Source organism: Rhinatrema bivittatum, chromosome 16 (genome assembly GCF_901001135.1).
Source record: "Rhinatrema bivittatum chromosome 16, aRhiBiv1.1, whole genome shotgun sequence".
Lineage (NCBI taxonomy): Eukaryota > Metazoa > Chordata > Amphibia > Gymnophiona > Rhinatrematidae > Rhinatrema > Rhinatrema bivittatum.
Genome location: NC_042630.1, coordinates 333,453 through 361,424, shown reverse-complemented (window position 1 = coordinate 361,424; position 27,972 = coordinate 333,453). Strand labels below are relative to the sequence as shown.

At 50.3% G+C, this 27,972-nt stretch overlaps 2 protein-coding genes across 7 annotated transcripts; both read left to right on the top strand.

Moving 5' to 3' along the window:
• Positions 1 to 149: 149 nt before the first annotated feature.
• Positions 150 to 15,267, top strand: LOC115077856 (vesicle-associated membrane protein 1-like). Of its 4 annotated transcripts, none has more exons than XM_029580200.1 (5): positions 150 to 938; positions 8,568 to 8,682; positions 10,499 to 10,652; positions 10,939 to 10,990; positions 15,137 to 15,267. In XM_029580200.1, coding segments are annotated over exons 1-5 (351 nt in total). In that variant the 5' UTR covers positions 150 to 936; the 3' UTR covers positions 15,165 to 15,267. The 4 variants fall into 4 exon arrangements, with proteins under 4 accessions (XP_029436060.1, XP_029436058.1, XP_029436059.1 ...); XM_029580198.1 differs by lacking the exon at positions 15,137 to 15,267 and adding an exon at positions 11,239 to 11,392; XM_029580199.1 differs by having other exon boundaries at positions 153 to 938; positions 10,499 to 10,657.
• MRPL51 (mitochondrial ribosomal protein L51) lies at positions 11,530 to 25,383 on the top strand. Of its 3 annotated transcripts, none has more exons than XM_029580205.1 (4): positions 11,530 to 11,667; positions 23,488 to 23,582; positions 24,404 to 24,511; positions 25,076 to 25,383. In XM_029580205.1, the coding sequence occupies exons 2-4, from the start codon at positions 23,501 to 23,503 to the stop codon at positions 25,270 to 25,272; spliced, it is 387 nt and encodes a 128-aa protein (XP_029436065.1). In that variant the 5' UTR covers positions 11,530 to 11,667; positions 23,488 to 23,500; the 3' UTR covers positions 25,273 to 25,383. The 3 variants fall into 3 exon arrangements, with proteins under 3 accessions (XP_029436065.1, XP_029436062.1, XP_029436064.1); XM_029580202.1 differs by lacking the exon at positions 11,530 to 11,667 and adding an exon at positions 21,645 to 21,751; XM_029580204.1 differs by lacking the exon at positions 11,530 to 11,667 and adding an exon at positions 21,741 to 21,877.
• Positions 25,384 to 27,972: the final 2,589 nt, after the last annotated feature.

Here is a 27,972-nt window from a genome sequence, read left to right as displayed (position 1 = left end):
AGGACGGGGCCAAGGCAAGTGACACAGCGGGGTTCAAAAGAGGATTGGAGAAGTTCCTGCAGGAAAAGTCCAGAAGCAGTTATTAGCCAGGCAGACTCGGAAAAGGCGGAGCTTATCCCTCGGGGTGAGATACAAGAAACAGATCAACTACTGGGGATCTGACGGGTACTTATGACCCAGACGGGCCCCTCGCGGAGACAGGATGCTGGGTCAATGGAGCTTGCAGGGCACGGAAATGGGAGATGGATGCATGGCACAGTTTCCCCGTGCAGAGGCTGAGACAAGGACGGTCTCTGGATTCACGAAAGCGGGGGATAAGCACAGGGAGCTCTGAGGGAGTCGGTTAGAGATTGTAGGGCTGAGCAGTTGTGTGCATGGGCGAACCAGAGAAGCCCAGTTGTATGTTTCTATGGCCAGGCCGTGCGCGCAAAAATGGTCTTTTGTGCAAGTTTTATAAGTTGATTTCAACTTACTGCACTATGAGCGGTGTAAAACAATTAAAACGATTTCTTGTGCATCCAATAGTTTGCGGCGCGCACAGCTTAAAGGGAACAGCGCCTCGACCCCTGGCTTCCGCGTTTAAAGGGGGTGAGGGGACTTCCTGGGGAAAAGCCGCAGAGCCTGTGCTCTGGTCAGGTGACTTCAGGGAATTAATTTCCCTCCCCCTCCCAAACAAGGTCCAGAGTTAGCCTAAGGTTTTCAGTGCCTGAGCCGCACAGGAGGAGCCCAGGGTCGGAGCCCTCCCGGGATTTTCTGTCGGGGGAAGCGCGCTCGCCCTGCAGCGCCTGCGCCTTTAATTGCCTCCCTGGGAAGGAGCGCGAGCGCGCTGGGCGGGTGACGTCACGGGCGTCAGAGCGCGCGCCGCGGAGCTGCTGCAGAGAGAAAAGAAAAAAGGCGAAGCTGCAGTAGCACCGGAGCCGCAAGTCAAACTCGGACATGTGAGTGTGCGCCCCCCCCCCCCTTCGCCCCCTGGGGTAGAGGGTAGTACCATCCCGTGCAGGAGGAGGAGGAGAGGGGTAGATGGCAGTGTCATCCCATGTAGGAGAGTGGGAAGAGGGCAGCGTCATCCTGTACAAGAGGAGGAGGAGGAGGAGGAGGGGGGTAGAGGGCAGTGCCATCCTGTGTGGAGGAAGGGGGAAGGTAAATTGCAGTGTTATCCCGTGGAGGGGTGGGAGCAGACAATGCCATTCCATGCAGGGGGGAAGTAAAGGGCAGTGCCATCCCATGGAGGAGGGGGTAGAGGGCAGTGCCATCCCATGCAGGAGGAGGAGGGGGTAGAGGGCAATGCCATCCCATGCAGGAGAAGGAGGAGGGACGAGGGCAGTGCCATCCCGTGCAGGAGGAGGACGGTAGAGGGCAGTGCCATCCCGTGCAAGAGGGGGAGGGGGTAGAGGGCAGTGCCATTCCATGCAGGGGGGGGGGGGGGGGGGGGAGTAAAGGGCAGTGCTGCCCGTGCAGGAGGAGGAGAAGGAGTGGGTAGAGGGCAGTGCCATCCCGTGCAGGAGGAGAAGGAGGGGGGTAGAGGGCAGTGCCATCCCGTACAACAGGAGGAGGAGGAGGGGGTAGAGGGCAGTACCATCCCGTGCAGGAGGAGGAGGGGGGTAGAGGGCAGTGCCATCCCGTACAACAGGAGGAGGAGGAGGGGGTAGAGGGCAGTGCCATCCCGTGCAGAAGGAGGAGGGTAGAGGGCAGTGCAGGAGGAGGGGGGGGGGGGGGTAGAGGGCAGTGCCATCCCATGCAGGAGGAGGAGGGTAGAGGGCAGTGCCATCCCATGCAGGAGGAGGAGGGTAGAGGGCAGTGTCATCCCGTGCAGGAGGAGGAGGAGGGGGTAGAGGGCAGTGCAGGAGGAGGAGGAGGGGGGGGGTAGAGGGCAGTGCAGGAGGAGGAGGAGGAGGAGGGGGGTAGAGGGCAGTGTCATCCCGTGCAGGAGGAGGAGGAGGGGGGGTAGAGGGCAGTGCAGGAGGAGGAGGAGGGGGGGGGGGTAGAGGGGCAGTGCAGGAGGAGGAGGGAGGAGGGGGGTAGAGGGCAGTGTCATCCCGTGCAGGAGGAGGAGGAGGGGGTAGAGGGCAGTTCCATCCCGTGCAGAAGGAGGAGGGTAGAGGGCAGTGCAGGAGGAGGAGGGGGGGGGGGGGGTAGAGGGCAGTGCAGGAGGAGGAGGGGGGGGGGGGGGGTAGAGGGCAGTGGAGGAGGAGGAGGGGGGTAGAGGGCAGTGCCATCCCATGCAGGAGGAGGAGGGTAGAGGGCAGTGTCATCCCGTGCAGGAGGAGGAGGAGGAGGAGGGAGGGGGTAGAGGGCAGTGCCATCCCGTGCAGAAGGAGGAGGGTAGAGGGCAGTGCAGGAGGAGGAGGAGGGGGGGGGTGGTAGAGGGCAGTGCAGGAGGAGGAGGGGGAGGGGGGTAGAGGGCAGTGCCATCCCGTGCAGGAGGAGGAGGAGGAGGGGGGTAGAGGGCAGTGTCATCCCGTGCAGGAGGAGGAGGAGGGGGAGGGGGGTAGAGGGCAGTGCCATCCCGTGCAGGAGGAGGAGGGAGTTGTTATTGGGAGGAGGGGGGTGTTATTGGTTTGCTGGATACTGAAGACGAGGGGGGGGGGGGTGTGGATTTATTTATTTGTGAGGTTTTTCTGTACTGGAGTTTGGAACAAGCCTTCACTCCGGTTTACAGTTGCAACAACTTTTACAGCAAATAACGTTGAAAACTGTGCTAACAATGTAACTGTGCCAACAATGTAACCGTCATAACAAAGTAAACAAAATATGATGAATTGTAATTGAGCATCAATATAACATTAATCATAAGAGTGTAGGGGATGAAAGTATGTAGATAGTACATTAGGATTTAGGAGTGAATAGGCTGGAAATTGCAGTGTATTCAAATCATGGAGTGTGAGAAGTGCATGGTTTTATATGTGTGGTGGTGTTGTGGGGATTCGTGTGTCTGTGTTTTTTAACCAATGCCAACTTTGGAGGCTTTTTCAAATAGCCATGTTTTTAGTGATTTTTTGAATATTTTTGCATTGTCTTGTATCCTTAGGTATTCTGGTAGTGTGTTCCATAGCAGGGGTCCAGCTATTGATAGAGCTCTTTGTCTTGTGGAGGTTAGTTTGGCGGATGAGACTTGGGGGTATTGCATACAGTGCTTTATTTGTGGATTTTGTGTTTTGTCGTGGTTTGTGATGAAGAATATTCTTTAGGGTGGTGAATTCAGTGTTGTGCATAGATTTATGTAGGATCGATTGTGTTTTGTAGTCTATCCGTTTTTCAGTTGGTTGCCAGTGATGTTCTTTTAGAGTTGGTGTGATGTGATCGAATTTTTTTTGTCCGGTGAGAATTCTTGTGGTGGCATTTTGAAGGATTTGGCATTTTGTGGTATTTTTGGGGAGTCCAATGAGTAGGGCATTGCAGTAGTCGAAGCTTGAGAAGATCAGAGATTGGAGTATGGTTCTAAAGTCAGGTGGGTTAAGAAGTGGTTTTAGACGCTTAAGGATCTGTAATTTATAGAAGCCCTCTTTAATTTTCAAGGCTATGTGATCTTTGAAGTTAAGTTCAGGGTCGATCCATATTCCTAGGTCTTTGAGGTTTTCTCTTGGTTTAATGATGATATCGTCTAGAACCATGGTGTTATAGGTGTTTTCTTCGGAGATTTTTCTTTCAAGCAGAATGAATTCCGTCTTGTCCATGTTGAGGCGTAAACTCATTTGGTTTAGGAGGTTCTTTATGTTTTTCAGATAGGAGGCTGCAAGTTTAAGGGTATTTTCTAAGTTGTCTGATATGGGGATGATTAGTTGTATGTCATCGGCGTACATGACGTATGTGACGCTGAGACTCGATAGTAGTTGGCATAAAGGGAGGAGGTTTATATTGAACAGGGTTGCCGGTAATGCTGAACCTTGGGGTACTCCTGTTTCAAGTGGGATTGGGTCTGAGTTGATGATGATGTTTACCTGGAATGATCTGTTATGTAGGAAGGAAGTGAACCATTTTAGTGTAATGTCCATCAGCCCTATTTCTTGTAGTCGGTTGATTAGGCTATTAAGTTGGGTGTCGAAGGGTGCGGATAGGTCAAGTAGGATTAGAATGAAGCGTTGTCTGTTGTCAAAACCTCTTAGAATTGTATGTGATAGAGTTCTGACAGGCCGCTGCTTCAAATATGTTTTATAGTGCAGGAGGAGGAGGGGGATGTTATTGGGAGGAGTTGTTATGGGGAGGAGGGGGATGTTATTGGGAGGAGTTGTTATTGGGGAGAGGAGGGGGATGTTATTGGGAGGAGTTATTATGGGGAGGAGGAGGGGGATGTTATTGGGGGGTGTTATGGGGAGGAAGGGGATGTTATTGGGAGGATGTTATGGGGAGGAGGGAGTTGTTATGGGGAGGAGTTATTATTGGGAGGAGGGGGATGTTATTGGTAGGATGGAGATGTTATTGGGAGGAGGGGGAATTTATTGGCTTGCTGGAGATGGAGGTTCTGCTTGGAATATGTTCTATAGTGCAGGAGGAGGAGGAGGGAGTTATTATTGGGAGGAGGGGGATGTTATTGGCTTGCTGGAGACGGGGGTTCTGCTGGGAATATGTTCTATAGTGCAGGAGGAGGGGGATATTATTGTGAGGAGGAGGGAATTATTATTGGGAGGAGGGGGATGTTATTGGGAGAGGGAGTTATTATTGGGAGGAGGGGATATTATTGGGAGGAGGGAGTTATTGGCTTGCTGGAGACGTGGGTTGTGCTGGGAATATGTTCTGTAGTGCAGGGGGAGGAGGGAGTTATTATTGGGAGGAGGGGGATATTATTGGGAGGAGGGAGTTATTATTGGCTTGCTGGAGACGTGGGTTGTGCTGGGAATATGTTCTGTAGTGCAGGGGGAGGAGGGAGTTATTATTGGGAGGAGGGGGATGTTATTGGGAGGAGGGGGATATTATTGGGAGGAGGGAGTTATTATTGGCTTGCTGGAGACGTGGGTTATGCTGGGAATATGTTCTGTAGTTCAGGGGGAGGAGGGAGTTATTATTGGGAGGAGGGAATTATTATTGCGAGGAGGAGGGAATTATTATTGCGAGGAGGAGGGAGTTATTATTGGGAGGAGGGGGATGTTATCATTGGGAGGAGGGGGATGTTATTGGCTTGCTGGAGACGGGGGTTGTGCTGGGAATATGTTCTATAGTGCAGCACTCACTGCTGAGGAGACTTTCACTCTCTGACCCCATTGTTATTCACCTTCTCACCCCGTGGCGGCTGCCTCGCTGTTTATTTCCCACCCTCCTCTAGCAGCCACGTTTTTGGTCTGGGACCTCTCACCTTTCCCAAGCCCATAACCAGCCTTGTTGTCCGGCATTTTCCTCTTCCTTTTTGGCTGGGGGAGTTGCTGCCCCTCCTGCGGTGCTCAGCGGGGCTGGGGTAGGAGGGTGCCTTCCTGGCTAACACCCCCCTCCCTGCCTGCTCCCTTTGGGGCCGATGCAATAACTCAGCGCAGCTTTTCTGACACGCCCCCAGCTTCCTCTCCTGGGCATGCAATTAAATATTTAAATGAGGGGTCCTGCTGCCAAGGGACAGATGTGCGCCCGTAGCGCCTCCTCACAGCTGTATTTAAATGAGGGGTCCTGCTGCCAAGGGACAGATGTGCGCCCGTAGCGCTTCCTCACAGCTGTATTTAAATGAGGGGTCCTGCTGCCAAGGGACAGATGTGCGCCCGTAGCGCCTCCTCACAGCTGTATTTAAATGAGGGGTCCTGCTGCCAAGGGACAGATGTGCGCCCGTAGCGCCTCCTCACAGCTGTATTTAAATGAGGGGTCCTGCTGCCAAGGGTCAGATGTGCGCCCGTGCACCGCCTCACAGCTGTATTTAAATGAGGGGTCCTGCTGCCAAGGGACAGATGTGCGCCCGTAGCGCCTCCTCACAGCTGTATTTAAATGAGGGGTCCTGCTGCCAAGGGACAGATGTGCGCCTGTGCGCCGCCTCACAGCTGTATTTAAATGAGGGGTCCTGCTGCCAAGGGACAGATGTGCGCCCGTGCGCCGCCTCACAGCTGTATTTAAATGAGGGGTCCTGCTGCCAAGGGACAGATGTGCGCCCGTAGCGCCTCCTCACAGCTGTATTTAAATGAGGGGTCCTGCTGCCAAGGGACAGATGTGCGCCCGTAGCGCCGCCTCACAGCTGTATTTAAATGAGGGGTCCTGCTGCCAAGGGACAGATGTGCGCCCGTAGGGCCTCCTCACAGCTGTATTTAAATGAGGGGTCCTGCTGCCAAGGGACAGATGTGCGCCCGTAGCGCCTCACAGCTGTATTTAAATGAGGGGTCCTGCTGCCAAGGGACAGATGTGCGCCCGTAGCGCCTCCTCACAGCTGTATTTAAATGAGGGGTCCTGCTGCAAAGGACAGATGTGCGCCCCCTCACAGCTGTATTTAAATGAGGGGTCCTGCTGCAAGGGACAGATGTGCGCCCGTGCGCCTCCTCACAGCTGTATTTAAATGAGGGGTCCTGCTGCCAAGGGACAGATGTGCGCCCGTGCGCCGCCTCACATCTGTATTTAAATGAGGGGTCCTGTTGCCAAGGGACAGATGTGCGCCGCCTCACAGCTGTAGTTTTCTGCTTTCCTATACACCTTTTGGGGCTGCTCTGGGCAGGCATTAATTTCTGAGCATTTATTTTAATTGGGGAGGGGGGAGAATCGCTAGTAGCCTCATGAAGAGTCCTAGCGGGGGAGGGGGGCAGTCTGCACGCATGTTTTCGACACGCTAATCCCCTGATAGCGTAAGGGGTTGTGGACGTGCATGCAAGCACAGGTTAAAGGATGCGCTGGGGGAGCTCCTTTATCCCCTGACCTTTCATATCCACCCCTAGACCTGCCCTGAAGAGCTGACTCCCCACCCTCTGTCCCCATTAAGTTGTGAAGGATGAGGGTGGCCTGAGCGGTGCTGGCCCTGCGTTTGTCTTTCCCCAGTAATAAGTGAGGAATGAGCACTGGAGCCCCCCCCTCTCCCTGGGGGGGTGGAGTGCCCATCACTGGCGCAGGCCTTGCTCCCACCCTTCTCCCGCCTGCTGCCCAGGGAGCTGGGGAAGCGAGCTCTCACTAGTGGCGGGGGGACAGCTGTATGAGGAGGGAGCTCTCACTAGTGGCGGGGGGATAGCTGTATGAGGAGGGAGCTCTCACTAGTGGCGGGGGGACAGCTGTATGAGGAGGGAGCTCTCACTAGCGGCGGGGGGGGACAGCTGTATGAGGAGGGAGCTCTCACTAGCGGCGGGGGGACAGCTGTATGAGGAGGGAGCTCTCACTAGCGGCGGGGGGACAGCTGTATGAGGAGGGAGCTCTCAACTAGTGGGGGGGGGGACAGCTGTATGAGGAGGGAGCTCTCACTAGTGGCGGGGGGACAGCTGTATGAGGAGGGAGCTCTCACTAGTGGCGGGGGGACAGCTGTATGAGGAGGGAGCTCTCACTAGTGGCGGGGGGGACAGCTGTATGAGGAGGGAGCTCTCACTAGTGGCGGGGGGACAGCTGTATGAGGAGGGAGCTCTCACTAGTGGCGGGGGGACAGCTGTATGAGGAGGGAGCTCTCACTAGTGGCGGGGGGACAGCTGTATGAGGAGGGAGCTCTCACTAGTGGCGGGGGACAGCTGTATGAGGAGGGAGCTCTCACTAGTGGCGGGGGGATAGCTGTATGAGGAGGGAGCTCTCACTAGTGGCGGGGGGACAGCTGTATGAGGAGGGAGCTCTCACTAGTGGCGGGGGGATAGCTGAATGAGGAGGGAGGCATTCTCACTAGTGGCGGGGGGATAGCTGAATGAGGAGGGAGGCATTCTCACTAGTGGTGGGGGACAGCTGTATGAGGAGGGAGCTCTCACTAGTGGCGGGGGGACAGCTGTATGAGGAGGGAGCTCTCACTAGTGGCGGGGGGGATAGCTGTATGAGGAGGGAGCTCTCACTAGTGGCGGGGGGGGACAGCTGTATGAGGAGGGAGCTCTCACTAGTGGCGGGGGATAGCTGTATGAGGAGGGAGCTCTCACTAGTGGCGGGGGGACAGCTGTATGAGGAGGGAGCTCTCACTAGTGGCGGGGGGATAGCTGTATGAGGAGGGAGCTCTCACTAGTGGCGGGGGGGACAGCTGTATGAGGAGGGAGCTCTCACTAGTGGCGGGGGGACAGCTGTATGAGGAGGGAGCTCTCACTAGTGGCGGGGGGACAGCTGTATGAGGAGGGAGCTCTCACTAGTGGCGGGGGGACAGCTGTATGAGGAGGGAGCTCTCACTAGTGGCGGGGGGACAGCTGTATGAGGAGGGAGCTCTCACTAGTGGCGGGGGGACAGCTGTATGAGGAGTGGGGCATTCTCCTGTGTCTGCATGCGCTGCTCTTATTCACTCCATTTACGAGGCTGAGTCTTATCTGCTACCAGCAAGTTCCCCACTCTTCTAACTTGTGCAATTCAAGGTTGGCCCATGATTTTGCAAAATGTTGGAGAAGCAAAGGCCTGTGTCTGTTCTTTCCGACTTAACTTAAGAATTCATAGATTCACAGCCATTGCTTCACTCAGATATATGTATTGGTTGCATCTTCATATATATATATATTTTTTTGCTTCTGCAGGTCTGCTCCCCCTGCAGCCCCGGCCCCTGTGGGGCCCGATGGTACACCTGCTGGACCACCTCCCAACCTGACTAGTAACAGAAGGTTGCAGCAATCACAAGCACAGGTGGAAGAGGTGAGAAGCTCAATCCCAGATCAAATCTGCAGTGTGTGTGTGTGTGTAACTGCTTGCAGCATGCACGGAATAATATTGGAGCCCTGAGCGGTACTAATTCCTCTCACGTCATCTATGCCCCTCTGGACCTTCCTGGCTCCCAAACCCATGATATCCTCTCTGTCCCTCTGGAACTTCCTGGCTGCCAAACCCATGATATCCTCTCTGTCCCTCTGGAACTTCCTGGCTGCCAAACCCATGATATCCTCTCTGTTTCTCTGGAGCTTCCTGGCTGCCAAACCCATCATATCCTCTCTGTCTCTCTGGAGCTTCCTGGCTGCCAAACCCATGATATCCTCTGTCCCTCTGGAACTTCCTGGCTGCCAAACAGATGATATCCTCTCTGTCCCTCTGGAACTTCCTGGCTGCCAAACCCATGATATCCTCTCTGTTTCTCTGGAGCTTCCTGGCTGCCAAACCCATCATATCCTCTCTGTCTCTCTGGAGCTTCCTGGCTGCCAAACCCATGATATCCTCTGTCCCTCTGGAACTTCCTGGCTGCCAAACAGATGATGTCCTCTCTGTCCCTCTAGAACTTCCTGGCTGCCAAACCCATCATATCCTCTCTGTCTCTCTGGAGCTTCCTGGCTGCCAAACCCATCATATCCTCTGTCCCTCTGGAACCTCCTGGCTGCCAAACCCATGATATCCTCTCTGTCCCTCTGGAGCTTCTCGGCTGCCAAACCCATCATTTCCTCTCTGTCCCTCTGGAGCTTCTCGGCTGCCAAACCCATGATATCCTCTGTCCCTCTGGAACCTCCTGGCTGCCAAACCCATGATATCCTCTCTGTCCCTCTGGAGCTTCTCGGCTGCCAAACCCATCATATCCTCTCTGTCCCTCTGGAGCTTCTCGGCTGCCAAACCCATCATATCCTCTCTGTCCCTCTGGAGCTTCTCGGCTGCCAAACCCATGATATCCTCTGTCCCTCTGGAACCTCCTGGCTGCCAAACCCATGATATCCTCTCTGTCCCTCTGGAGCTTCTCGGCTGCCAAACCCATCATATCCTCTCTGTCCCTCTGGAGCTTCCTGGCTGCCAAACCCATGATATCCTCTCTGTCCCTCTGGAGCTTCTCGGCTGCCAAACCCATCATATCCTCTCTGTCCCTCTGGAGCTTCCTGGCTGCCAAACCCATCATATCCTCTCTGTTTCTCTGGAGCTTCCTGGCTGCCAAACCCATCATATCCTCTCTGTCCCTCTGGAACTTCCTGGCTGCCAAACCCATGATATCCTCTCTGTTTCTCTGGAGCTTCCTGGCTGCCAAACCCATCATATCCTCTCTGTCTCTCTGGAGCTTCCTGGCTGCCAAACCCATGATATCCTCTCTGTTTCTCTGGAGCTTCCTGGCTGCCAAACCCATGATATCCTCTGTCCCTCTGGAGCTTCTCGGCTGCCAAACCCATCATATCCTCTGTCCCTCTGGAGCTTCTCGGCTGCCAAACCCATGATATCCTCTGTCCCTCTGGAACCTCCTGGCTGCCAAACCCATGATATCCTCTCTGTCCCTCTGGAGCTTCTTGGCTGCCAAACCCATGATATCCTCTATCCCTCTGGAGCTTCTTGGCCGCTGGGCCCTTGACGTCCTCTCTGGAGCTTCTTGGCCGCTGGGCCCTTGACGTCCTCTCTGGAGCTTCTTGGCCGCTGGGCCCTTGACGTCCTCTCTGGAGCTTCTTGGCCGCTGGGCCTGGGATTTCCTCACTGCCCATGACGTCCCCTGTTTCTCTGTCTTTGCCCAGTGCTGTATGTTTGCGTGATGAGTTTCCTGTTCTGCCTCCAGGTGGTGGACATCATGCGGGTGAATGTGGATAAGGTCCTAGAAAGGGATCAGAAGCTGTCTGAGCTGGATGACCGTGCAGACAAGCTGCAGGCGGGAGCCGAATTATTTGAAACCAGAGCTGCACAGCTGAAGAGGAAATACTGGTGGAAGAATTGTAAGGTACTCCCTATGTCTGTCTGTCTGTCCTGGGTGAAGGTCATGCAGAGTCTGTGACAGAGTCGGGGATTGGGGCTCAAGGGTTGAGGTCTTGAGGTGGGAGGGAAGCTCCTGCAGATTGCACCCTGCCTCGCTCCCCCTCTCAGCACTGTGGAGGGAGGGGTGGTCCATGCAGCACTTTCATTCCTGAGATTTTGCTGGGGCTCTGGGTTGGGGGTGTCAGGTGGGACTTCTCCTGGTCTCTTCCCTCTCCTAATTAATTTCTGCCTTTATTCTCTCCACAGATGATGATTATGATGGGGGCTATATGTGCTGTCATCGTGGTGATTATCATAAGTGAGTTCACTGGGGTTGGATAATGGGGACAGGAAATGGGGTGTGGATGTGACTTGTAACTTGAATTAAAATTTGCTTGCTGTTGGGACTGGTGGTGTGGGAGAGAGATGGGAGGACTCAGGAAGTGACATGGAGAGCGTTCGTCTCCTCAGCGCAGGATAGAGGGGGAGGCAGAGGGGGTGCTGTGAGTGCCGAGTTCCTTTCTGTAACCCTTTTCTCTCTTCTCCTCTCTTTCTCTCGGCCTGCAGTCTACTTCTGCACTTGAGAATGCTTCAGGAGCCTCCGTCCTCCCCGTGGTCTGATGTCATTCGTTTCTCTCTCACTTCCTTGTCAGCAATACGCTCTGCCTTATCTCTTCCTCTTTATATTATTTGACTCTGCCTTTGTATTTTTGGCCAGGTTAGGTGTTTTTGAAAAGTCTTTATATTGCTATTTATATATGTATTTGGTCTGTTTTTTGAGTGGATTAGGATGAAGTTCAGTTCCTAAGCTGAATGGATGGAAAGAGATTGCTATTTTGAATTTGAAGGCAGGAAGTTAGTCAGTGGCCCTTTTGGATTAGTTTGGCAGCAGTTCACAAGTTTAAAAATAAAATCAGGTTTATCTAACAATAAGGACGTGATGATCTGTGCCGCCCTTGCAAAGTGCTCGGCAGTGATGCGATGGCCGTCCTGCAGGTGAGTTTGCAATTTGCACATTACTGTGTGTGTGTGTGTGTGTGAAGGGGGGTGTCCTCGGCTGCTGTTCTCTGTTTTATGGGGATGCGTGTGTGTGTGTGTGTGTGAAGGGGGGTGTCCTTGGCTGCTGTTCTCTGTTTTATGGGGATGTGTGTGTGTGTGTGTGTGTGTGAAGGGGGGGTGTCCTTGGCTGCTGTTCTCTGTTTTATGGGGATGTGTGTGTGTGTGTGTGTGTGAAGGGGGGTGTCCTCGGCTGCTGTTCTCTGTTTTATGGGGATGTGTGTGTGTGTGTGTGTGTGTGTGAAGGGGGGTGTCCTTGGCTGCTGTTCTCTGTTTTATTGGGATGTGTGTGTGTGTGTGTGTGTGTGTGAAGGGGGGTGTCCTTGGCTGCTGTTCTCTGTTTTATGGGGATGTGTGTGTGTGTGTGTGTGTGTGTGAAGGGGGGTGTCCTTGGCTGCTGTTGTTTTATGGGGATGTGTGTGTGTGTGTGTGTGTGAAGGGGGGGTGTCCTCGGCTGCTGTTCTCTGTTTTATGGGTATGCGTGTGTGTGTGTGTGTGTGTGTGTGAAGGGGGGTGTCCTTGGCTGCTGTTCTCTGTTTTATGGGGATGTGTGTGTGTGTGTGTGTGTGTGTGAAGGGGGGTGTCCTCGGCTGCTGTTCTCTGTTTTATGGGGACGCGTGTGTGTGTGTGTGAAGGGGGGTGTCCTTGGCTGCTGTTCTATGTTTTATGGGGATGTGTGTGTGTGTGTGTGTGTGTGTGTGTGTGAAGGGGGGTGTCCTTGGCTGCTATTCTCTGTTTTATGGGGACGCGTGTGTGTGTGTGAAGGGGGGTGTCCTTGGCTGCTGTTCTATGTTTTATGGGGATGTGTGTGTGTGTGTGAAGGGGGGTGTCCTCGGCTGCTGTTCTCTGTTTTATGGGGATGTGTGTGTGTGTGTGTGTGTGTGTGAAGGGAGGTGTCCTCGGCTGCTGTTCTCTGTTTTATGGGGATGTGTGTGTGTGTGAAGGGGGGTGTCCTCGGCTGCTGTTCTCTGTTTTATGGGGACGTGTGTGTGTGTGAAGGGAGGTGTCCTCGGCTGCTGTTGTTTTATGGGGACGCGTGTGTGTGTGTGTGTGAAGGGGGGTGTCCTCGGCTGCTGTTGTTTTATGGGGACGCGTGTGTGTGTGTGTGTGTGTGAAGGGGGGTGTCCTTGGCTGCTGTTCTCTGTTTTATGGGGACGCGTGTGTGTGTGTGTGTGTGAAGGGGGGTGTCCTTGGCTGCTGCTGTTTTATGGGGACGCGTGTGTGTGTGTGTGTGTGAAGGGGGGGTGTCCTTGGCTGCTGTTCTCTGTTTTATGGGGATGTGTGTGTGTGTGTGAAGGGGGGTGTCCTCGGCTGCTGTTCTCTGTTTTATGGGGATGTGTGTGTGTGTGTGAAGGGGGGTGTCCTCGGCTGCTGTTCTCTGTTTTATGGGGATGTGTGTGTGTGTGAAGGGAGGTGTCCTCGGCTGCTGTTCTCTGCTGTTCATGTTTTATGGGGATGTGTGTGTGTGTGTGAAGGGGGGTGTCCTCGGCTGCTGTTCTCTGTTTTATGGGGATGTGTGTGTGTGTGTGAAGGGGGGTGTCCTCGGCTGCTGTTCATGTTTTATGGGGATGTGTGTGTGTGTGTGAAGGGGGGTGTCCTCGGCTGCTGTTCTCTGTTTTATGGGGATGTGTGTGTGTGTGTGTGTGTGAAGGGAGGTGTCCTCGGCTGCTGTTCTCTGTTTTATGGGGATGTGTGTGTGTGTGAAGGGGGGTGTCCTTGGCTGCTGTTCTCTGTTTTATGGGGATGTGTGTGTGTGTGTGTGTGAAGGGGGGTGTCCTCGGCTGCTGTTCTCTGTTTGTGTTCAATATGTTTTATTGAGTGGTCAAACCTTCAATGCATACATGTAACATATATAACCCGGGTAATACGTACAATACCCCAATTTCAATATAAACTTATACAATATTCTTACCCATACCTATGACCACCACTATCCACATTTTCTTTTTTTCAGGCGTTGCAGGCCATACTGTTCTCTGTTTTATGGGGACGTGTGTGTGTGTGTGTGTGTGTGTGTGTGAGAAGCGGGGTGTCCTTGGCTGCTGTTGTTTTATGGGTATGCGTGTGTGTGTGTGTGTGTGTGTGTGAAGGGGGGGTGTCCTCGGCTGCTGTTCTCTGTTTTATGGGGACGTGTGTGTGTGTGAAGGGAGGTGTCCTCGGCTGCTGTTCTCTGTTTTATGGGGATATGTGTGTGTGTGTGTGTGTGAAGGGGGGTGTCCTCGGCTGCTGTTCTCTGTTTTATGGGGATGTGTGTGTGTGTGTGTGTGTGTGTGAAGGGGGGTGTCCTCGGCTGCTGTTCTCTGTTTTATGGGGATGTGTGTGTGTGTGTGTGTGTGAAGGGGGGTGTCCTCGGCTGCTGTTCATGTTTTATGGGGATGTGTGTGTGTGTGTGAAGGGAGGTGTCCTCGGCTGCTGTTCTCTGTTTTATGGGGATGTGTGTGTGTGTGTGAAGGGGGGTGTCCTCGGCTGCTGTTCATGTTTTATGGGGATGTGTGTGTGTGTGTGAAGGGGGGTGTCCTCGGCTGCTGTTCTCTGTTTTATGGGGATGTGTGTGTGTGTGTGTGTGTGAAGGGAGGTGTCCTCGGCTGCTGTTCTCTGTTTTATGGGGATGTGTGTGTGTGTGAAGGGGGGTGTCCTCGGCTGCTGTTCTCTGTTTTATGGGGATGTGTGTGTGTGTGTGTGAGAGAGAGGGAGCGTGCCTATGGAGGGGCGGAAGCTGCAGCAGGACAGCATGGTGCCTCTAGGATAACAATTTGACAGCCTTTCTAGTGCATCCAGCTTGGTAATGTGCAGAATATGTAACCTGGCCTTTTTCAGTATCCCAGACAGTGGAAGGCAGCAGTGTGTGACACACACAGGAGCTGCTAATCTTAGCAGTGACCGTGTTCTCTGCACTCTGTCTATCCCTCTCACTCCTCTGCATCGCAGGAAGCTGTGCCAGAGTTGCGTCCCCATATTTCCTTGTAAAAGATCCTATCATTGTCACTCCTGGGGGCGAGAGTGGCGGATATTGCCCCTGGCACAGAGCCTGGGTGGGCTTGCACTGTTACATGGGTGGGGCAGACCGTCCCTCAGTGCACCTGAGAGGGTTTGTGAAGCTGGACCCAGGAATGAGCAGGGGGAGCTGCTCCCACATGATTCACAAAGGCTGCAGAGAGGGGAGCTGGGAGTAACAATGCAGAATATTCGCTATTTATTGTCTCTCGAAATGGGCTACAGAGGTTGGAAATGAGGTTTCATCAGTTTACTCCATGTTTTTTACCTCTTCTCACAGTGCATGAGCTAAAATAATAGAAAAATAATCACAAAATCCTTTACTTGTTAAAAAAGAAAGTTAAAGTAAGAAAATCCTTTGTTAGCTGTTGACATAACATTGTCATTTCTTTGTCTGTCTCTGTTGTATCTGCAGTGAAATTGTACAAAGAAGATTTATGTAATATAGAAAAACATCGCATCTGATAAAGGCATGTTTCTTCATGTAAACAAATCCCTTCCACTCCCTTTCCTCCCGAAAAAATAAAATAAAACAAATAACCTGGAAATTGGTGCTTTCTATCTCTGTACAGCAGGGGGGGTCAGAGGTGGGGGTGACTGGTGCACAGCAGGTCTCACAGTTAAAAGGACAAGACCTTACAGACGGCAGTAAAGGTGTGAGGCCGAGTGTGGTAATCGCCATAAATATTATGTAGATATAATGTAACACGCTCTGTATCACGGCCTGTAATGTGTAGTTATAATGCACACATAATGTAACTAACACTGCATGAAATAAGCTGTTATAATACACAGTGTAACACGCTCGATATCACTGCCTGTAATGTGTAGTTATAATACACACATAATGTAACTAACACTGCATGAAATAAGCTGTTATAATACACAGTGTAACACGCTCGGTATCACTGCCTGTAATGTGTAGTTATAATACACACATAATGTAACTAACACTGCATGAAATAAGCTGTTATAATACACAGTGTAACACGCTCGGTATCACTGCCTGTAATGTGTTTTATAATACACACATAATGTAACTAACACTGCATGAAATAAGCTGTTATAATACACAGTGTAACACGCTCGGTATCACTGCCTGTAATGTGTCGTTATAATACAGGCACGGTGTGAAACTCTTAGCATTGCTGTGTAATAAGCAGTTATAACTCACACATAATGTAACTAACTGCATGAAATAAGCTGTTATAATACACAGTGTAACACGCTCGGTATCACTGCCTGTAATGTGTAGTTATAATACAGGCTCAGTGTGAAACTCTTAGCATTGCTGTGTGTAATAAGCAGTTATAACACACAGTGTAACACACTCAGTATCACTGAGTGCAGTAAGCAGTTATAATGCATTGTAGCACTCCCCATATCTGTATAATTACATGCAGTGATATGGAGGATGTTTTGCTATGTTTGTATTATAACACTGGTTCTCAACCCTTTTTTCGGTCGGGACTCGCCTGGCAGATGATGCTCACATACATGATGCAGTGAACACATGACTGTCATGGGGATAAATGTACATCCACAGCAACTCCAGCCCCCGACAATGAGTGCAGAGCAGAACTAGAATACACCATACACAAAATATATTCTGATTCTGGAGTCATCTCAGCAACACAAACCCTCTCCTACCAGGCACATTGTAAAATACAAAACCTGAAAAAACCCGAAAACCCAGTCAGCACATGTGCAGCAAACCTGCACTTGGAGTACTTGGAGTACCGTGCTCAGTTCTGGAGACCGTATCTCCGAAGGGCCAGAGACAAGATGGAGGCGGTCCAGAGAAGGGAAACCAAAAAGGTGGAAGGTCTTCATCAAATGACTTATGAGTAGAGATTGAAGAATCTAAATATGTACACTCTGGAGGAAAGGAGGAGCAGAGGTGATATGATACTGACTTTCAGATAATTGAAAGGTTTTAATGATCCAAAGTCAACGACAAACATTTTCTGTTGGGGAAAAAAATCAGCAGAACCAGGGGTCCCGATTTAAAACTCCAGGGAGGAAGACTCAGAACCAATGTCAGGAAGTATTTCTTCATGGAGAGGGTGGTGGATGCCTGGAATGACCTTCTGGAGGAAGAGGTGAAGACCAAAACTGTGAAGGATTTCAAAGGGGCGTGGGATAAACACTGTGGATCCATAAAGTCTAGAGGATGTGAATGAAGAGAAGAGGCATGGGGGTGGCTTGTGGGAATGTCGGCTACTACCTGGAGATAATACCCTTATTCAATAAACATACCCATGGTTAATGCGACTCCAACATTGCTCTATGCTTCAACGGCAAGAGGAAATGTGGGAAAAAGGATTTGCATTCACAAAGAAGTGTGGGAGTAGCTTGCTTGTTACAGTGGTTACTACCCCAAACCAATTGAGCCTGATACTTCACTTTCAATGCATATCCAGCATAGCTCTCTGCTTCAACAGCAGGGGCGATGAAGAAAAGAGGATTTGCATTCAGACAACTACCAACAAGGACTGAATTGCACAGACTGGGTAAACAAATAAGCGTGGGAGTAGCTTGCTTGTTGTGGCGGTTACTACCCCTAAACATTTAGGCTTGATACTTCACTTTGAATACATATCCAGCGCAGCTCAATGCTTCAACGACAGGGGGGGGAATGAAGAAAAAAGGAATTATATTCAGATAGCAACCAACAAGGACTAAATTGCACAGGCTGGGCAAACAAATAAGCGTGGGTGTAGCTTGCTTATTGTGGCGGTTACTACCCCTAACTAATTAGGCTTGATACTTCACTTTTATGCAGCTCCATCACTGCTCTCTACATCAATGGGGGGGGTGGAAGGAAATTAGAACCAAAAAGTTACCCATAAGGGCCCTGTCCTCAGCGGTCAGAGTAACATAAGAACATAAGAACATGCCATACTGGGTCAGACCAAGGGTCCATCAGGCCCAGCATCCTGTTTCCAACAGTGGTCAATCCAGGCCATAAGTACCTGGCAAGTACCCAAAAACTAAGTCTATTCCATGTAACCATTGCTAATGGCAGTGGCTATTCTCTAAGTGAACTTAATAGCAGGTAATGGACTTCTCCTCCAAGAACTTATCCAATCCTTTTTTAAACACAGCTATACTAACTGCACTAACCACATCCTCTGGCAACACATTCCAGAGTTTAATTGTGCGTTGAGTAAAAAAACTTTCTCCGATTAGTTTTAAATGTGCCCCATGCTAACTTCATGGAGTGCCCCCTAGTCTTTCTATTATCCGAAAGAGTAAATAACCGAGTCACATCTACCCGTTCTAGACCTCTCATGATTTTAAACATCTCTATCATATCCCCCCTCAGCCGTCTCTTCTCCAAGCTGAAAAGTCCTAACCTCTTTAGTCTTTCCTCAAAGGGGAGCTGTTCCATTCCCGTTTATCATTTTGGTAGCCCTTCTCTGTACCTTCTCCATCGCAATTATATCTTTTTTGAGATGCGGCGACCAGAATTGTACACAGTATTCAAGGTTCAGTCTCACCATGGAGCGATACAGAGGCATTATGACATTTTCCATTTTATTCACCATTCCCTTCCTAATAATTCCTAACATTCTGTTTGCTTTTTTGACTGCCACAGCACACTGAGCCGACGATTTCAATGTGTTATCCACTATGACACCTAGATCTCTCCCTAGAGGACTCTCCCTATCATAGACTGGGGGGGGGGACACAGAGAAGGGCTTTGCTGGGCCATTCCTGTGCTAATGCATCGATTCCTTTGGACCCTGTTCCTTTCCCTTCTCCTGCTGAAGAAACTGGCTGCTTTGGTATTGCTTCTCTTGGACATCAGGTCACACGGGGGACGTCCCCATCGGGACACTATTTGCTGAAACGTCTTCTCCGACAGCTCCCACTCTCGTGGGTCCATTTTTTGTTGGCTTAGGAAGTCTGCATGTAATTTTTCCACTCCTGATGTGTGAGCTGCTGAGATGTCTTGAAGGTGGCCCTCTGCCCATAACATCAGCCATGCAATCACCAATGCCATCTGTGGGCTCCTGGTTCCTCCCTGCCTACTGATGTAGGCTACCGTCGTTGCATTGTCCGAGAGGACCCTAACTGGGCGCCTTCCAGCCTTGCTCTGAAACTGATTAGGGCTAGACGAGCTGCCCTAGTCTCCAGGATGTTTATGGAGAATTTTATCTCCTGCTGGGACCAGAGTCCTTGTGCTAGTTGTCTGTTACAGTTGTTGCTGGCATCTGCTGTCAGCAGGGCTCACTTGGGGTTGTTCCACCAGCACAGGAGGCTTTCCTTTATGTGCGGCGGAAACAGAAGCTGCCGATGGAAATCCCAGCTTCTGTGGTGTTCTGCTAGCTGGTAGGTATCCCTGCAACGGTCTCAAGTGTGCTTTTGCCCAGGGCACTGCCTCGATGGACATCGCCATTGATCCCAGTACTTGAGATAAGCCCTTCCCTTGGGCTTTCTGGAGGAAAGTAAACTTTCCACCTGCTGCTGCAATGTGGCTATTCTCTCTCACGGAAGGGTTAGTGTCCCCCTGCATGTATCAAAGAGGACCCCCAGATACTTTAACATCTGTGATGGGTCCAAATGGCTCTGGAGCCTGTTCACTATGAGGTGCAGGCTTTCTAGCCATCATATGACTCTCTATTGCCTTGACCCCTTTTTGCCGTGTGTTGCACTTATCAACCAATCGTCTAGGTAGGGATGGACTCTGGTTCCCTCCTTGCTGCTACTACCAAGTTTGAGGTGCTGTTGCCAGCCCAAACAGCAGAGCCTGAAACTGGTAGTGATGGCCCAGGACCGCAAAGCCTAGAAACCTTGGGAAGCTCTCCCGCATGCGTATGAGTAAGTATGCTTCCATTAGATCCAAAGAGGAGAGAAAGTCGCCTCTTCATACTGCCACTTTGACTGTCCGTAGGGGCTCCATCCTGAAATGCAGCTGCTTTACGCCCTTGAGCTCCAGCACTGGGCTGTGGGACCCATCCTTTTTTGCACTGTGAGGAAGATGGTGCCCTTTCCTCTTTCCTGACCGGGGACTGGGGTAATGGCTTTGAGGGCTAGTAGCCAGGCAACCACTTTCTTTGCTGTGCTGCAGGGTGGCGGGATAAACTGTTCTTTTACACTGCTTTTTAGTTGTGGGTAGTGTCCTCTTTTTTTAATCTCTACTACCCACTGGTCTGCACTTACTAAGGTCCACTGGTGATAAAAGCTTCTTAGTCTGGCTTCCCCCTATGCAAGGGCCGAGTGGCCCCTCACACCGTCACTGTGATTCTTTGAAGAGCTGACCTCTAGTGCTCGGGAGCCACGCCTGGCACCCAAAAGGGTCGCCCGAGTGCTCTGCCCTCCCCACTGGCTGCCTGCACCCACCTCCTCCCTCCGGGACTCTTAGGGGTTTACTTTCCAGACTCTTCATGACAGATTCTAGGTCCTCTCCAAACAACAATTTTCTCTTGAAGGGGGTTTACTCGGCTTGGCCTTGGATGCTGAATCTGTAGCTCAGCTTTTTAACCATAGGAGGCACTTAGCCATCACGCTTGTCGCGGCCTGCTTGGCCGAGATCCTAATCAAATTGTAGAGGGCGTTTGCCACATATGTCGCTATGGACTCTGTTTGCATCATCTCCTGGTTGCTGCCACCTTCCACCTGTCCTGTGGGAGGCTGTAACGTGCAGAGCAGAGCCCTTGCCATGTATCCCCCACAGATCGGTGAGCGTAGAGGTAGGCTAGACAGTTCAGACTCCTTCCTGAGAAACGTCTCAATCTTTCTATCCTGCACATTCCTAAGGGCCACACCTCCTTCCACCGGGATGGTAGCTTCATGGAGATCACTAACACTGCTGCATCCACCTTCTGGAGGGCCAGGAGGCTGTCTCTCCCCGCCTGATCCATTACCTACAATCTTTCCATGTGTTTTTTGCTCTGTAGCCTTAAGTCTGGCCTGGCCCACTTCACTGAAATCATATCCTCGATTGCGGAATGTATGAAGAAGGCCTTTGCTGGCTTTTTAATGCCCATGAGGATAGGGTTACCTCTTGGTTTGATGATGAAGCAGCTCCACCTACCATTTACTGAAGCCAGAGACCTACCGACTTCTTCCCTGCTGAGCCAGTCTATATAGGAGGGAGTTCTGTCTCCCTCTGCTGGTAGGGGCACAAAAGCCACTGTGAAGGCTGGTCTGGCAGGACAAAGAGGAAGGCCTCGAAAAAGAGTGCTGGGGTCCAACAGGGAAACAGGTGTCAGTATCATTGCTCCTATATTCGTCTGACACACAGGCATGATGTAACACAGAATAAGTCTAACTGTGACTGATCCCTAAACAGCAAGACCCTGCTAGCTGAATACCACACCCCTCAGTCACCAAATACAGAATAAGGGGCCACAAATTAGAAACAGAACCTGAATTGGAAACCCTGAAAAGCCACGGACTCTGCATACAGTGCAGCCCCTGAGAACCAGAACCAGCCATGCATTTCCCCTGCACTGTGCAAAATGCAAAGAGAGAAGAGACGCACATTTCCCAAAGCTGAGAGAGAAAATCACAGACTTCCCACAAAAGAAGGAGCAGGAAAACCTGCGTCTAATCCTGGGGGAAAGAGGAGAAACAGCAGCGAGAGCAGCAGAGTCTGTGGGATCCTGCCCCCGGGCCAGAACCAGGATCTGAGCAGGACCAGAACCGGGATCTGAGCAGAGACAATCCGGACCGGCACCAGAACCCAGGAACTGAGCAGAGACAATCCGGACCGGCACCAGAACCAGGATCTGAGCAGAGACAATCCGGACCGGCACCAGAACTCAGGAGTTGTCCTTTCTGTGCTTTGTAATTTATTGTACGGTTGTTATTATTATTAATATCGTTTCTGTTTCGTTTCGTACCCACGTTATGTATTAGCTCGGTAACGCTTGTGCACATTTGTGAGGCAATAAAGTTCCTAGCGTTGAATATCACTTTTCAGCGCCCCCGGAAGGGCGGAGCGCGGCCCGGTGCATGCTGGGATGGGATCAAAGATGGCTGCCGCCAGGGTGGCGTCACGTGGGCCGCGCTGCGCCAGGTGGGCTCTGCTGACTTTCCTCATTTCTGCGTTTTGCGCTCTTCTTGTTCCAATGAGTACAAATCTGATTCCCCTGAGCCAGGAACAAGGAAGGAGCAGGAAACTCTCCCTCTAATTTTTCGCTTTGTAATTTTACTTCGTTGTTCTTATTTCTGTTTTGTATTTCCTTTTCTTCTATTGATTGAGCATGTCATGGTCCGATTGTTGGGCCAGTAAATGTGTCTGTGGGTTTCTCAGGGCAGTGGCTTCAAAAGGGTTTGTTTTTGTGCAGATCCTGACAGGACTGAACCTTGCTCCTAAACCAGGATGTGATCTCGACCTCAGATTCACTGCTAGTGCTCACCTCAGTACTGAGATCGTAAGATTACAGGAAACCTCTCAATCTGCGCTCTGAAATTTCTTTTAATTAAGCTGATGGTGCCCAAAACAGCTGGGACTATTTCTGTATCTTTCTGCCACATTTTCTTGGTCTCTAGTTGTATATCTTGGTATTTGCATGGGGCAGAAGAAGTAAGATTTAGGTGGTGAAGGTAGGAGAGTGCTAGAATAATTCTGGGCACCAGATTGCCTGGGTGCCTAAAATTTGTGGTCTGGCACCCACAGAAGGGGATCAGGGGAGTCATGAGTATTATCACCGGAAGGAGACAGACTGGAGGCAGGAGAAGGAGGGATCGTGCCAGGAGGAAAAATCGAGCAAAGAAAAGTAAAAATAGATGAAAATAAGTGAGACCCCCCCCCCCCAAGTAAACAATAGTATATCCCTCCCCTTTCCCTTGAAAATAAACCCCCCCCACTAAGAAAAACAATGTTCCTGGTGTTTGAGACACCCCTAAGTTTTTGTAAATATTTTGCCCCCCCCCCCCGGATGGGGTACATAACGTTTTTCCAGTTAGGGTGAGGTTCACAAGGACATTATTAGGATACAATAGTGGAAGAGATTAATTCTGCTCTGTTAGTAGTACAACAAATGGTTGTACTGTAAATTGGAATGTTTATTTATTATAAGAATACTGAGACTTAATGTATGTGCATTAAGCCAATAAACCTATAAGAACGTAAGTTTCCATACTGGGTCCAACCAAGGGTCCATCAAGCCCAGCATCCTCTTTCCAACAGTGGCCAATCCAAGTCACAAGTACTCAAACATTAGATAGATCCCATGCTGCTAACATGCTCTAACAGAACAATCACAAACATTTTAGTAACTCATCTATGGAACTGGCAGGACAGATCAGACAACAAGCTTAAAGAAAAGTACTCATTATTTCAGAAAGGAGCAGTTAATATAAGTCATTTATAATACATCTCAGGTAACTAATCTGCAAATCCCTTAAAAAAAAAAGTGTTGAAAAAGGTTAAAATTCACAGGCTGTAAATTAAATACCTGCAATAGCTAAATGTAATTTGCTTTCAGTGACGCAGAAGGTGGATTATAAATCAGAAATTCAGATGTTTTCCTTTTTTGTTTTAAATTGTGAAATCCTATTGGTTTTACTTCTGAAATTTCCTGTTCCCTTGCCTCTCCCTGCTCACTCTCAGGCCGATACAGAACGGTGCGCTCAGCCTGATTAGCGAGCGGCCTTGACTCTGAGCGCCAGCTTTCCCACCCCTCTTATTGCATCGGCCTGTCTGTATATCCCCACCTCTAGCTCCTCATTGCTCTGTCTGTGCTCTCCAGTTCACACATCTTCCCCCTTCTTCCTGCTCACAGATATATATTATTGTTTCCTTTGCAGGCTCTGAACAAGCATGGCGAGGCTCCTGCAGCAGCTGTCACCCTGCCTGTCACTGCTGAGCTTCCTTGCACAGTCCCAGCGCACGTTTTCTCTAGGTGAGTCTCAGCATCTCCTCTCTCCATACAGTGGCTGAAGGAAGGGTGGAAGAGAGGGAAAGCAAAGAAACTATTGCAGATATCTCTCAGAGTTATTCTATCACTGTCCCAAAGAGCTTCCAGTGTGAGCACAGAAACACAGAACATGATGAGAGAAAGTCTGCCCATCCACCTTACAGAGAGAGTAAATAACTTGCCTGAGGTCATTTCCCATGCTGCTGAGACCCTGCAGAGCAATTTCCCGTATTCCAATCCCATGCTGTGAGATGTGGTCACTTGAGGTTGGTGGGAATTGTAGTGCCTTACCTGAGGTCCCAGCATGTACAGTAGGTGAAGAGATGCATATTATTTAAGGACTTTTTGAAAATTAATCTTATAAGTATTGTTTTATTGTATTTTTTTTATGTACGTAAAATTTGTATCCTCACTGAACAGAATTCATTGGAAATTGCAGACATGATTTTTTACATAAATCAGTGGGATAAAGTAGATTAATAAAGAGTTGGTTAGCAGGGTTAATAGTTTTGGGAAGGGAATAGTTGAGTGTGAGAATGGATGGAGAGTTGATGAGGAAGTGAGTGGGTCAATATATATGTGGATAGAGGTGCTGCTGGCTGGTGATATGGGTAAGAGTATTTAATGTAGTCCAAAAATTAACAGCATGGGCGTCAGGATGGATGTGTGGGTAAGTGATTGGGTGGATGCATCAGATAGGTGGGAGGTGGTATATTGACTCTCCTTGGGCTCTGGTATGCATGGGATTGCTCTTGGACCATTTATTTTTCTATTTCTTAAGATCATTGCTATCGTTATCACTGTAGGTGTTATGAGTCTCATCCGGATGGAAGCTCTCCCAAAGCCCAAGCAAGTGGAGCGGTGGACAACAAAGCGAGCACTGTTTGGTGTCTATGACAACGTGGGCATTTTGGGTAAGGAGGGGAGCAGGCGGGGGGAGGGAGAGGACAGACGTCAGGTATGCCCGAGACATTGAGCTGGTCTTTCTGGGACAGCCTCCTGGAGAAATTACTTCCTATAGAAAGACTTGCTGCTTCCTGGATCCAGAAGTGTGCGTCCGAGACCTGGGGGACATGGTGAGAACAGAAGACTAGTCGCCTAACTAATGCTGTTCCTAAGATGAAAATGCATCTTAAGTTAGTGGCATATAGACTCTTCTTTCAAATTTGATATTGTGCCCCTCGCTGTACGCATTACAATGGCTTAGAATTAAATCATGTTGGTTAAATTACTTAAAACCAAATTGCTTTTGTTCTTATACAGTGACACAACCAGGTTCCAGTGAATAGGGACCATTACTATTATCAGTTACATAGACCAAGCTATGTGAAAGTGAATGTGGTCCATGTTGTGTCTGGCAGAGCCCCTATGGATAACACGGATAGAAGAGGGCGGTGGGCAGGCAGATAACGCGATCCTCTCCTCTCTCCCTTCCACCTCCATCACGCTCTCTTCTCTCTGCACCTCTCCCTTCATAGGAGACTTTAAAGCTCACCCCAAGGATATGATTGTGGGACCACAGTGGCTGCGTGGATGGCGAGGGAACGAGCTGCAGCGCTGTATCCGAAAGAAGAAGTTTGTGGGTCATCGCATGTTTGCACAGGACTTGGAAAACCTGAACAAACGTATTCGCTACCTGTACAAACGCTTTAACCGCACTGGCAAGCACCGTTAACCCTGCCGTGACGGCTGGGCCGTGTGGAGTCTGTCAGGGCATGCTCAGCAGCAGGGGAGGAATTGTCCACGTTGTCACATTTCAGAGATAATAAAGCTTTGTCCAAGGATCGCTGGGGCTCTGAGTATCATTCTCAACTTTATTTATGTTCTGCTTTTCGGCTCTTCAAAGCGAGTTTCATTCAGGGAGTGTTTGTCTTTCCCTGTCCTCAGAGGGCTCACAATGCAATCATCTTTGGCACGAGTAAAAGGTGCGATGGTTTTCAGCGCACACTTTTAATGTCTACATTTTTTTTTAACTCTTAATGCTGTAAGCTAATGATAATAAATCGGGAGTTATAAAATGCGTAACAACTAAAATGTGCATTTGCAACAGGTTGAATGCACATTTTAAGTAGGGAAGGAGGTGGAGGAACGCCTGACAGACTATCCAGGTAGGTGGTGGCAGCTGCTGCCAGGTAGATGCATAAATCAGTACTTATATGGCTGTCTGCTGTGGGTAGCCTCTCTGCATGGGGAGCTGTTTAATGCCTTCATTTACATGGCATTTCCATGCAAGGGTGATAAGCAGCACTCCCGTTTGGAAATGCATATTTTCTGCATACAAAACTCCTTGCTGCATTGTCATCAAGTTTTGCCTGCAGAAAATGGGTTGAAGTGCTGGAAGAAAGGTATTACAAGGTACCTGAGGCAAAGGAGGGTAAAGTGACTCTCAGCAGTGAGATTTGAGCCCTGGTTTCCCTGGTCTCATCACTGCTCTAACCACTAGGCCAGGGTGCCGCGAATGTCATACCGTGAGGGAAGGTGCATGCGGCCGCCGGTGGCTGAAAAGTAGAGAAGAGGCCATGCAGCTGCTAGTGGACCTCCTGCACGAGATCAGCAAGGAGGAAATGCTAGTCCTGCCAATTTTCAATAACGCGGGGCCTGCACAGAGGAGGAGGCAGCAGAACGGGCTTCAGTATCAGAAACAGCAATGAGCGATTGGCTCCTCTCCAGCAGCCACACAATTGCGGTGACAGCGGAAGCAGGAATAAGAGGGGGTCCAAGGCTGCTGGCAAAACAGGGAGCCTGCCTTCAGTGTGTGTATGTAAATGAATGGGAGCTTGTGTGTGTGTGTGAGAGAATGGGTGCTTGCCTGGGGTCTGTGTGTGTGTGTGTGAGAGAGAATGGGTACCTGCCCGGGGTCTGTGTGTGTGTGTGAGAGAATGGGTGCCTGCCCGGGGTCTGTGTGTGTGTGTGTGAGAGAGAATGGGTACCTGCCCGGGGTCTGTGTGTGTGAGAGAGAATGGGTGCCTGCCCGGGGTCTGTGTGTGTGAGAGAGAGAATGGGTGCCTACCTGGGGTCTCTGTGTGTGAGAGAGAGAATGGGTGCCTGCCCGGGGTCTGTGTGTGTGTGTGTGTGAGAGAATGGGTACCTGCCCGGGGTCTGTGTGTGTGTGTGAGAGAATGGGTGCCTGCCCGGGGTCTGTGTGTGTGAGAGAGAATGGGTGCCTGCCCGGGGTCTGTGTGTGTGTGAGAGAGAATGGGTGCCTGCCTGGGGTCTGTGTGTGTGTGTGTGAGAGAGAATGGGTGCCTGCCCGGGGTCTGTGTGTGTGTGTGTGAGAGAATGGGTGCCTGCCTGGGGTCTGTGTGTGTGGGGTGGGTGTGTGTGAGAGAGAATGGGTGCCTACCCGGGGTCTGTGTGGGTGTGTGAGAGAGAGAATGGGTGCCTGCCTGGGGTCTGTCTGTGTGTGTGTGTGTGAGAGAGAGAGATAGAGAGAATGGGTGCCTGCCTGGGGTCTGTGTATGTGTGTGAGAGAATGGGTGCCTGCCTGGTGTGTGTGTGTGTGAGAGAGAGAGAGAGAATGGGTGCCTGCCTGGGGGTCTGTGTGTGTGTGTGTGTGTGTGAGAGAGAGAATGGGTGCCTGCCTGGGATCTGTGTGTGTGTGTGTGAGAGAGAATGGGTGCCTGCCTGGGGTCTGTGTGGGTGAGAGCCTGTGTGTGTATAAGGGAATCTGAGGGAGTAAGAGCTTTTGTGTGCATGGGTGGAGGGGAGAGGGACTTGGAGCCTGTGTATGAGAGTGTGTGGGTTTGTATGACAGCATGTATGCATGTATGTGTGAGAGAATGAACATGCGTGTGTGTGTGAATGAGAGAGGATAACATTTCTGTGTCCCCAACCGCCTAATCCTTGACAATCTCAGGGTGACTGGAAATCAAGTTCCCAAGCAGGGGCTTTTTTTTATCCTCATTAGTTTTAATTATTGGGTGGTGTTTGATATTTATTTAAACACTTTAATACTGTCATTCCATATAATGACCACACCGGTTTACAGTGGTAACTTCTTAATTATTAATCAACATGTCTTGTCAATTTATGTAGTTAATGTTCAAAAGCAGTGATTATCATATCTCACTTAAAATGAAATGTTCCTGTACATATTAATTTGCTGACTAAAGATCTAAGGTAGGTAATACGTGATGATCCTATAACACATATCACATGATGTTCTGTACGTTGTTTTAAGACTCTTATGTTCATTTATTATGTCTTATTCCTCCTTCTTCCATTAATTTCTCTCATCTATCTTGTTTTCGTTCTTTACATACTGATATTGATAATTTAGGCTATATGCATTTTTTAATAGCTCTGTTTTAGGTTCACATTTAAATCTCTTCCTATCTGGGATCACCCGTAACGTCTTGGGTAGAGAAGTCCAAAG